At 33.9% G+C, this 12454-nt stretch overlaps 1 protein-coding gene across 11 annotated transcripts in view; it reads right to left on the bottom strand.

Moving 5' to 3' along the window:
* The window catches only part of LOC309484925 (adhesion G protein-coupled receptor L3), a 326392-nt gene that overhangs the window by 14393 nt on the left and 299545 nt on the right, over positions 1-12454 (bottom strand). For 7 of the 11 annotated variants that reach the window (XM_082151409.1, XM_082151416.1, XM_082151413.1 and 4 more), the window contains 4 exons: positions 5545-5713; positions 3306-3431; positions 3076-3126; positions 674-770 (listed from right to left, as the gene is read on the bottom strand). In XM_082151409.1, the coding sequence (XP_082007535.1) occupies positions 674-770; positions 3076-3126; positions 3306-3431; positions 5545-5713 (443 nt within the window). The remainder of the gene's footprint in view (positions 1-673; positions 771-3075; positions 3127-3305; positions 3432-5544; positions 5714-12454) is intronic. The other 4 variants (XM_082151415.1, XM_082151417.1, XM_082151418.1 and 1 more) reach the window with 1 other exon arrangement.

Genomic DNA, 12454 nt, shown 5'->3' with positions numbered 1-12454 from the left:
AAGTATTTTCTCTTTAAGCACATTTAAATGCTATTTTATTTCAGTAACATTATATTATCTGTTTTAAAAATATACTTTTAAGGTCCCCCTCTGGTGAAAATCAAATTTTTAATGTTGTTTATATGTCTATGTGGTGTTTTTAATATGCTTTAAAACAAACCATGTGCAAATTCATAAGTCAACACCATTTGAGTATTTTCTCCTTAAAACTGCAGTGAACCAAAGACAGTCTCAAAAACACGGTTTGAAATCGCTGGTGTTTCTGACGTCACAAACTACCTTGTAACGAATCACGTCAACATGTGATCATCAACGAGTGGATCACTGAGCTGGTGTGAGTGAGTGGAGGCGGGGCTAATTTGCATATTCATAGAACCGCGTATACTAAATGAGGCAAGGGTGTAGAGTTGCATTCAAGCTATTTTAAGGCATGAAAGAAAAAACTTTAAAATATGTCTTTTTGGTGATCAAACATGAGCTTTAGGGGATACAATTATTGACTAGAGGGGGACTACAGGGCACTACAAGTGCACATTCAGTACAATTATATGCACTTTTTTCACAAGGGTGGCAATACCCTGCAATCGTATAATAGCCATGCATGGGTGTGAGTGTGTGTGTGTGTGTGTGTGTGTGTGTGTGTGTGTGTGTGTGTGTGTGTGTGTGTGTGTACCTCTGTTGAGTGTCGCTGAACTGTTGATGTCTCCAGCCATGAATGAAGACTCTGACTGCTTCCTCACCGTGTCATTCCACATCCGGCGGATTCGGCTCTGTGAAGAACAACAGAGTTTCACACACACGATATGATCAAGTCAAGTCACCTTTATTTATATAGCGCTTTTTACAATACAGATTGTTTCAAAGCAGCTTTACAGTGATAACAGGAAAATAATGCAACAGTTTGTTTCTGCTGTACAGCTGATCTATAAGAAAATAGTGTCATTGCCCAGCTTAGTGTTGATTCATTTCTGTTGTAAAAAAGTTATTAATTTAGTTAATTTATCTATACAGCCGCTCTGGAGAAAACCGTGATGTCATCGTCCAGCTCAGTTCAGTTCTCATATAATGGTGTCAATGCAGGCAGATCAGTAATATTGTTGAATATTAAGTGTCCCCAACTAAGCAAGCCATAGGCAACAGTGGCAATGAACCAAAACTCCATCAGGTGACAGAATGGAGAAAATGAGGCTCAGCCTCAAAACACACACACACCAGTTCTCCTATGGTCATAAAAATTGACACTTGTCTGATCACAGACACATATCTCTGATCTCTGATCAGAACCAGTGTTATACTGAGGCTTCAAATAATAGTTCACCCAAAAATGAAATTCCATCATTAAATCGCACAAACCTAAATGATTTACCGGTACTCTCGAGTTTGTGAAAGAGTAACTGTGTCCGATTTGTCAACGAACTGTTCGTTTGAGTTGGATCTTTGCAATGATTTAGTTAATCTGCTACACAAAACTTATCTGAATGATTCATTCATAAATCAAACTGAATAGGTTTTCAAACTCTTAAAAATAAAGGTTCAAAAGAGTGGTGCCATAGAAGAACCATTTTTTTGCTACCCCAAAGAATCTTTCAGTCAACAGTTCTTAAAAGAACCTTTTTTGTTGTTTTTTTGTAAAGAACATTTTAATAATCTAAAGAACCCTTTTTTTCCCCACAATAAAGAGGGGAAAGGTTCCATGGATGTTAAAATTATTCATGGAACTATCAATGCCAATAAATATCCTTTGTTTTAGAGAGTATACATTCTTCAAAATATCATTCAGGTTTGGTATGGCATGAGTGTGAGTAAATGACGACAGAATTTTCATTTTTGCATGAACTATCCATTTCAGGTTATTAGTTATGAATTGTTTATTCTGTCTAAAATGCTTACAATGTATTGCAAAAAAAAAAAAAACTTAAATAAGTATAAAACAAAAATCCTCTGGACGTGAAATGTTGAGCTGTTTAAAGCACATTACTCATCTGGCTGACATTTACACGCACACACACACGGGTCACGGGTCACGGGTCGGCGAAGAGTGTTTCTGGTGCATGTCAGATTCTTGTTACATGTTTGCTGATATCACAGCCGATGACCTCTAAAAGGCTAAAGGTCGAATTGGAAACCTTGTCTCCATGGAGATAATATAACCAGACAAATCGTTACCATGGAAATGAGATATTAAAGCACAGATATGTAAAGCCAAAGATTTGTATGAGACGAGGACAGCATACAATGGAAATCCTCCCTTCACTGCTCTCTTCAAAGCAAACTATGTTCAGGTAAAGGACAGAATTGGAAATGTGAAATTGTGAATTTTTTCTCTTTATATTATCAAATTATTTGAGCTGGGATTAAGTTAATTTTAAAAAGTCAACCTTTCTTTTTTTTCAGGACGCAATATATACTGTGCATAAATATATCAATATAGTACTATCTGCCAAAATGTGTAGTGAAATACTGTTTTGGAACAGACTGTATTGTAAAAAGCATATACGAATAAATGAATGGTGCTTCTTATTATGCAATGTGCTTGACCTTACATTTCCAGTGTGACTTGGAAGTAATATCTGCTACAAAATTTTACTTGATCTATTTTCATAAGACATTTTAGACCAAATTTGATTAAAATGGCAAAATATCCATATTCTGAATGAAACATATAAAACACGCTTAATTGTATTTTGCAATTAAATGAAAATGTATTATAGTTTAAATTCATATTAAATGCAATTAGTTTTGAGTTGTTTTTTTGACCCACTTAAGTAGGTCATATTTATAAGTAATTTCATAATTGCTAGAATATACTGAATGAAATAAAATAAGGAGGTAATATGACAACGATATACAGTAGAATATTCCTGTTAGAAAATATTATTATTGCATACTGCATACTGTTTTACATGCTAATTTATTTTTAATAATAAGTAGTATAGTGTATTCCATTCCTAACAATCACTCATTCACACTGCTAAACATGCAAAAATATCTACAAAATGTTACTTCTAACACAGCATATCACTAAGATGAGCTGATCAAGAGTGTAGTGTGAAAAATGATAGGGCTGATAGTTACTTGTTCATACTGTAACTGTGAGGAGTTTGTCATACAAGGCGGGTGGTGAACCTTGTGATGAAAGAAGAAGGAAAACAAGAAACAAGAAAAAGAGACAAAGAGTGAGAGAATACACACACATGGACACTCAAAAAATTGCATTTTGGCTTTGTGTTGTTGTACGTGTGTGTGTGTGTGTGTGTGTGTGTGTGTGTGTGTGTGTGTGTGTATACTGTATGTTACTCGTCTACCTGTGATGCTGAGGAATATCGTCCAGGTCCGCGCGACGATGAGCTTTTCACCGAACCCATTGACGACTCCACACTCTTCCCAGTGTAACAGTGAGTCCGAAGGCACTTCCCGTACTCTTTGCGTACCTAAACACACACACACACGTTGGATTTTCATGTTTTATGGGGACATTCCATAGAAATAATGATTTTTATATTGTACAAACTGTATATTCTATCCTCTAAACCTACATATCACCGTACATTTTCTGCATGTTTTCAAAAAGCATAACTTATTATGATTTACAAGCTGTTTTCCTCATGGGGGCCAAAAAATGACCCCACAAGAACAAGGATTTGGGAAATTGCCATCTACAGTATGTTGGGATATTTTGTCCCCATAACGTAGGGTTTATCCGGACCACACACACACTATGGCCATTAAACTATGCAACTGCTGCCATTTATTGTGTTTTCATTGTTTCATCGTTTGTATCAGGACCGTCACCAGTGCCGCCCCAAGTGATATAAGGTGTAAAAGTTGTGTAATTTTTGGATGAAGTATGTATTACATGGCAGCATTTGAAAAGAGTTCTGAAAAGTTACATCCAATTCTGAATCAATATATGAGCTAAAAAAAACTGATCTGCACTGAGATGACTTTGGTATCATCTCAAATTTATCAATATGTAGTGCACAGGCCTCTATGTAATTATAAAACATTATAGCTAATCCATTTTAGAGTTGGAATGCCAAAACTCTAGAGCAGATGCTAATGACTAGTATGCAGTGCCGGACTCACAACCACATTCAGCGACAGTATCGAAAATGGTGATGTCCATAACATTGGGAAGATTTATCATAACTGAGCGAGTTATGAAATAAACGAGTCTAATCGAGGCGTGAGTTCATCCATCAGATATTTAAAAAAAATCAACAAGGACTTTAAATGCTTAGTAACCGAGTGCAGAGAGTACGTTTGAGAGTACTGAGAGTACGCCTCACAGCTCGCACCCACTACAGCTCCGGTGGATCTGAGGATGAATGCAAATCATTTCTCCGTCTCCGTGAGTAAACTAAACCCATCATGATTATCCAGTTTTCCGTGGCTCTCACATTATATGATGAGGCAGACAACTAGTTGTCCAGTGCGGTTCCATTAATTCTGCGCGGGTTTGTCGAGAATGCGGTTGTGAGTCCTGAAAATGTGCACGTGCCAGTTCGCATAAATGCTTTATGAACACAACCGTATTAAGCGCCGCTGTCGTACTAGCCATTAGCATCTGCTCTAGAGTTTTGTTTTATGAGTAACATAACGGGATTAAGAGTGAACATAAACGTTGTTTTTGTAAATATAAAGTGTTTTATATATATAAAACATAAAAAGTGTTGTTTTAAATAGGCTTTTTTTAAAAAATTTATTTACTATTATACTATTTATTATTATTTCAAATTATATTTTATTTTTATATTTTGAGTTTTCATTATAATTTTAGTTTAAGTTTTAGTAGTTTGTTTAGTGTGTTTTGGTCATTTTTATTAGTTTTTTAATATTTCTATTCAGCTTTAATTTATATCCAGACTCCAAACACATCTGTTTAGCGGTGCATTTACTGAAATGAGCACTGTTAAATACGATTGTTATTTTTATTTCTTATGTATGCTATTTTTATTTCTTATGCATATATAGTGATTATTTTATAATGACAGTATTTTAATACCTTTTCTATGTAAAGCACTTTGAATTACCTTTGTGTATGAAATGTGCTATATAAATACTTGCCTTGCCTTGTCTATATTTCAATTATAGTACTTTAACCTATTTTACTTTAGTTAGTTGCCAAGGCAGCTTGTTAGGGGTCAAGATCAGGAAATCTCTTTTTTCTAATGTGCTTTAAAATAAAATAAAATAAAATAAAATAAAATAAAATAAAATAAAATAAAATAAAATAAAATAAAATAAAATAAAATAAAATAAAATAAAATAAAATAAAATAAAATAAAATAAAATAAAATAAAATAAAATAAAATAAAATAGTAAATATATAATTTACTAAATAGCAGTGTTTGTTTGCTTGGCATATTTTGGGATTATTACTGCTTTGTAAAGTATCCATAGCCATAGTGTTTCAGATTATATATCTGAAACAAACAAACAAACAAACAAAACAAAACCGCCCTACTTTCCACATGTTCAGGCGACGGCCCTGGTTTGTATCATATGTGTATCATATGTGTATGTGAATATGTTTTTCCAAACCTTCTTCTGCAAGACGCAGTGAAATATGAAGATGAACATGCCCTGCAGGGAGTTAAAGATGGTGAAGAGGTACGCCATGATCACTGTACTCTCGTTAACATACATCAACCCGAACGCCCAGGTCAGGCCCAGTAAACAGAGCAGTGCTATGGCTCCGATTACCCACGATCTGAAACACACACACACACACACACACACAAGCAAACAGCAAATTAGCCTTGAAATTAAATGAGAAAAATGCGGTCAGAAATCATTACTCGCAATATAGACATAAGTGCTAGATCAGTGCCTAAATTGGTAAATTTCTATCAAGCTCTCCACATAAATTAAATACGACTTCAGTTAAAGTGAACTCCATTTTCTCAATTTTCTTCCCCACGTATGCTGTTTTATATCTGTGACTTCAGAAGACTTCAAAAAAAGCGCACAAATCACTTTTATACCACTTTAACGGTTATTATTAGGTCCTTTTTGGAGTTTAACTGGTCATATTGTGTTTTGAAAAACAGAAAAGAGCTCAGACATTTATTTACAGAAGAAAGTCATACAGGTTTGGAGTGACATGAGGGGAGTAAATGATGACAGAACTGTCATTTGTAGGTGAACTGTCCCTTTAAATACCCTCCTGTATCTCTTCCTGACATTCAGCACACGTCGCCTCATTTTGTGAGAGCTGAACAGATCACGTGTTGAGTCTGTAATGTGTTGTTTTACCCACAGGGCTGCAGATCCACCCCACTGACTGCAGCTCAATTTAACATAAAAATTACATGCATTTACATATGGATACCATCCAATATACTACTAATGGGACAAACAAACTTCACACTGTTGTCATTAACTATAATTTCAAAAAAATAAATAAATACAGTGAGATTGTATTTCAGAACAAATATTTCCACTAATAAAAGGAACATCAAATTATCCAGAGCTGTTCATCAAGATTACAATTAGATGTCTTATTTGAAATCACCAATGAAACCTGACAACAACAGTCCCATGAATATAGTTTCTTATGCTCAAATAGCGTTAAAAAGAAAGCATATTTTTCAGACTAGATCTGCCAATGCGCATGTGCAGTCAAAAGCATGTGTCTCAGAACACTGAATGTTTCTACAGACCTTCACTGCATCCGAAATCGAATACTTCCATACAATACAGTATGCAAAAAACAGTATGCCAACAGAGTAGGATGTCCAAATACATAGTATTCGAAAAACAGTATAGGCGAGATTCTGCGCGTTCGATGGACACTTTACAATCCCATGATGCCACAGGAGAGGATTTATGAGTGGAGGTGAAACGCTGTTAGGTCATGTGATAAGGGCAACATGGCGGATGTAGCACATCCAGATTACATTCCTTCTATGTAGAACATTCTTTTTTAACTGTCACAAAGTAAGTTCAGATTCAAATGTAGTACCTATATTAGTGATTCCGGACGCACTGCTTAGGTAGCCCCGCCCCTTTTCTGTGCTGCCCTCGTTGAGTTCTGTCTTCCGGTTTGTATTTCCACAGCCTCAAGGAAAGATCTTACGGATTTATCAATGAACCACTCGTTTTAAAATCTTCCCTGTCTGATGAAATCTGTTTTGACATCCGCTTCAAAAATGAATGCTCATGATAACTTTTGTAAACTCTACAATAAGTAAATCCACTTCACCAGTCAATTACTCTTCGACAGTGATGCCATAGAAATATACAGAGCTACCTCAAAAACAGAAGAATTCTAAAGATTGCTCCATGCTTGTTTCTCTGGTGCAAGGTCTATAGCAACTGGTTCTTCTAAAAGCAGCTGCAGTGATGCGATGACTTTACCAGTCAGCGATTGGCTCTGCTATTTAGAAGGCGGGACTATTCTGCCATATTGTGAGTTGCACTTTCTCTCATTCATAAGTAATTTGAATGCAGCGTCTTTGTATATCTAAAGTCTTTGGTGGTTTTCAGTGTGTTACTACACTACTGTTCAAAAGTTTGGGGTCAGTGAAATTTGTTTTTGAAACAAATTAATATTTTTGTTTAGCAAGTAAGCATTCAAATAATAAAACAAAATGACAGTTATAATTTTACACAAGATTTCATATTTAAATAAATGCTGTTCTTTAGAATGTTCTATTCATCAAATAATCCTGAAAAAAAAAGTATCAAGGTGGTTTCCACAAAAATATGAAGCAGCACAACTGTTTTCAACATTGATAATAATAAGATTTTTTGAAGAAGAAGAAAATCAGCATATTAGAATGATTTCTGAAGAATCATGTGACTCTAAAGACTGGAGTAATGATGCTGAAAATTCAGTTTTGTTATTTTAATTGTAACAATATTCCACAATATTACTGTTTTTACTGTTTGTTTTTTTGGAACAAATAAATGCAGCCTCAACTTTTCAAAAACATTTAAAAACAATCTTACTGATCCCAAACTTTTGAACATTATTGTGTATGGTAGCTAAGGTGTTTGAAGAGGATGTCTTTGTGATATTCTTAGTAGTCTATATATTTTTAACCATTTTACTGTCTTAATATTAAGTCTGATTGCTCAGAAACCAATCAATCTAAAATCAGCACACCTCTACTTAACAAGACTCATGAATTGAGGAATTGTTCATTTCATAACGACTCAAAGGCATTATGAAAGATGTTTGTTTTCTCCATCACACTGAGACGCTGACATCTTCAGATGAATGTTAAAATGACCATGTCCTGAATTCCAATGCCTCCGCTTAAGTCATAAAACGGACCTTAGGATGAGCTGCACAATACAGAAGGGAAACTTTAAGGGCACTGAGAAGGTGACGAGCAGAGAATGAGAAACACACACACACACACACACACACACGCTGTTTGAATGATTGACAGCACTTCATATTGTGCCGCGAACGAGAACGTAAAAACAGGAAGTGAGTGAAGAGGGTTTATTTGCAGTTATGAAGCCAAGCCGAGAGAGAAATATGAGCTGGAGGGAAGGAAAGACGGATCTGCTTACTTAATCTCTGGATCATAATCCTCATAACTGAAGAATGAAATGCGGAAAAAAGAAAAGCAACAGAAAATTAGAATAAATATTGTGTGTGTAAAATTGACACTTGAGAGCAAAACAGAAGGGAATTGAACCAGATGGGCTTTGATGAGTCCATATGCATCATACAACTCATCAGAACATCAACTAGGGCTAGAGTGATATTAAATCATTTCATTTATATTTCACTAATAAAACAGTACAGTAAGAAATATACTACATATTTTTACTAAAACAAATGTAATATATGAAATATATTGAGATTGAACAACTGGAAATGAGTTATGAAAACTTACTGACTTTAACAACATTTAAAATCATAGACATTTCTGTCTTTACGCTCTCATACTTGTATGAACATAAGGATTATGAAACTAGGTGCTCTTTAGGACCAAACTCTTTATGAACAAATAAAAAGGGCATTCAAATTATTGAGATATTCAAGATGTTCGGCAATTTTATATCACAAGCACAATCATTTATCAGAAATATTCCATATTAGGGCTGCACAATGTGGGGAGAAAATTTAAATTGCTATTTAAAAAGTGATTTAAAAAAAAATTGCTGTGCTTAATTGTGGTCTGCACAACTAGGCCAACATTTTGTATGAAAAATAAAAAAAATAAAAAAAAAAATAAAAAAAATAATTACAATTATCATTGGTATTATTATTGTATAGCCATATTTATTATTAGTATTATTAGTATTATTACTAAATAAAAAAATACAAAAAATAACTCAATATAAAAAAAATACTGTTGTAATATTTCCCTGTAAAAAACAATGACAAAACCAACAACAAGTCATAAACAAGATCAACCAATAGCAAACAAACACACACAGGCTGTTACAGAGATGCACAGGTGTCGGGGGTAATTACCACACACACACACACACACACAGAGAGACACTGAGTTTGGGTCTAATAACCACACCAGGTGCACAGCTAAATAAATGATTGATGGAATTGAAGTGGAGACTATTAAACATCATTTTGCAGTGTCCATCTTAATGACAGGGGCATTAATGGACATGATTGGCCCATAAACACTCGACTTGATGCCTGAATAAAGAGTGTTCATAGTCAAGTTCAATAATTATTATAATTCAGTATATCCTTTTTACTGTGTTGTTACTTTTTAATTCAAACTATTGCAAATGTTAACATTTTAAGTTTTTGTTTATTGAAATAATTCTAAAAAAATAAATAATAATAAACAAAAAAATAAAGGTAACCCTTTACAATAAGGTCTCATACATTAATATTAACAACAGGTAATATATGTGTTAGTATTTATTAATCGTTGTTAATGTTAGATAATACAAATGCAACTGTTCAATGTTAGTTCATGGACTTAGGTCCATTTAATAATATTAACAGGTGCAACTTTAAATTGTAATAATTAATTATATTAATAAATGCTTTAAAAGTAGTTTTCATTGTTTGTTCATGCTATGTAGTTAACTAATGTTGTTAATAAATGGAGCCTTATTGAAAAGTGTTACCCAATTAAACTTAAATTAGAAGTGTTGAAGTCCACAAATGACTAAAACTGAAAAAATAAATTAAGGCTAAATAGAAATGAAAAGCTAATAGAAATGACAAAGCAAATTATAAAAATTACTAAAACTTAAAAGATTAGAAATAAAAAATTAAACTAAAAATAAAAGGTAATTCAAAATAGTAATAAATGCTGTAATAGCAGCTAAAGACGATAAACACAGATTTCAATTTGAATCCATATAACGCAAGTAAGTGGCTGTTGCTCGGTTGACGCTTGAAAAACCACACCGAGAAATCGTGACGTAATGGTTTATAGTTAAAAATATTAGTATTTTTCTTACACACACATATGCATACAGAGGAGAACTGGCCCCGACTGAGACTGGGTTCTCCCAAGGTTTTTTTTTCTCCATTAGGTCACCTGATGGAGTTTTAGGACACCATTAGGTCACTTAATGGAGTTTTTCGGTTCCTTGCCACTGTTGCCTTTGGCTTGCTCAGTTGGGGATATTTTGGGGATATTTAATTTAATTTTATCAATCAATAAATTCCACTAGAAACAAACCTTTTTGTATTATTTTAATTTAATACTGTGAAGCTGCTTTGATACAATCTGTATTGTGAAAAGCGCTATACAAATATACTTGACTTGACTTGACATATCGGTTGGCTTTAGAAGACATCGATTCATCAACTGGGGTCGTGTATGAATTACCAGCACAGTTGCTATGTGGTTTTTCAAGCGTCAACCGAGCGGCAGCCATTCACTTACATTATATGGACTCACAGAGATTGATTATTTCCCCAAAAATCTTTGTTTTTGTTTATCTGAAGAAAGAAAGTCATATCGGGTATGGACATGAGGGGGAGTACATGATGAGATAATTCTTATTTTGTTGTGATCGTTTAACAGACTATGGTTAAATACATTTACAGAAATTTAACTTTCTACAAGAACATGCAACTGATAAAGTAAATTATATAACTTTTCACAAATAGGATATCAAAATAAATAATTATGTTCTTTTTCAACAAACGAGTCAGTGCAAGACAGTGTTTAACCTTAAGAATGTAGGCTATGCACATACATAAATGTTACCAACTCAGTCAATAATTGAGAGTGACTGGAAAACATGATTGTGACATTTCTGTGTGATATTTATGTGAAGATCAAGAGCAAATTTCAAAATGTATTTTAAAGGGCACTGCAGAAACTCGTTGCAAAGGGAAATTCATTACATTTACAGAACGACTAACTGGACGCAAGAAGGCAATATTGGATGTACAGTCAAACCAAAAATTAATCAGACACCAGATATATTTTTTTATATTTTTTTTACTAGTGGGTGCATGACACTATAGCTTTTATGTAAGAGAGGATAGCAAAATAAAGTAAACTGTGACATATTATACCCAAAAATTCTTCATAGAGTGGACTACCAGTAAAATGTAGAAATATTTGGTACAAAAAATTATTCAGACACTTTGACCTGACCATGTTTTGCTTAAGTGTTTTTTCTTTAATTGCTAATACGACCTTTTTAAACCACAGACTGAACAAAATGAAGCATTGCTTGGTAATCGGTTGACCTAAATTGGTATTATCTCATTGTGTACTTAAATTTAACAGCAGACAACGATTCAACCTGATTCATTTGTGAGACAGTCTAACAGAAGGATGGCCAAAACCAGTAAAATATAAACTGATTTGATAACTCGTTGAGTTTTTTTTTTCTATACTATAGCGAATCAAGTGTGATACTATGAGAAATGTTGAAGGTGTCTGAATAAATTTTGGTTTGACTGTAGTTTTATTTGTATCAACGATAAAGAAAACAACTCTATACATGAATTGCTTTTTTATAAAAAATTTATTGCTGATTATAGGGTGTATTAAACACATCCAAATGAGTTTAGGCCAAACTGAACAATGGAATTCTCTGCAATCAATTTGATTGAATTTATAGATCCGCAAATTACTGCACATAATGCAGGAATTTGTTGAATTTGCATTAATAAAAAATAAAAAACAAAAAATCATGGGGAGGCGTAATAAATTTGTGGAAAGTGCCAAACTAAATGGATATTAAAAACCCCTAAATAGCTCACGCTCATGTCCAAGTCTCTTCACTAGTGTTTAATCACTGTTTTTTCACTCTTGTCTTGAGGGAATAATAACCCGTATTTCTTACACTCATATGAGAATACAGCTCTCTTTTCCAGAAACCTCATTCTTATGCTTATGCTTTTACTTTTATTTTCCTGAAGCTACACTATGCAGATTCTCGTGCACCTTCGTTCACCCTCTCTAAAACACACTCGTGCTGAAAACCCCAGGGCACATTAGAAGTTTAATTGAAGCAGATAGCGGCGACTGGTTGCGTTAAA

Source organism: Leuciscus leuciscus, assembly GCF_965113295.1.
Source record: "Leuciscus leuciscus genome assembly, chromosome: 2".
Classification (NCBI taxonomy): Eukaryota; Metazoa; Chordata; class Actinopteri; order Cypriniformes; family Leuciscidae; genus Leuciscus; species Leuciscus leuciscus.
This window is presented reverse-complemented; position numbering and strand designations above follow the sequence as displayed.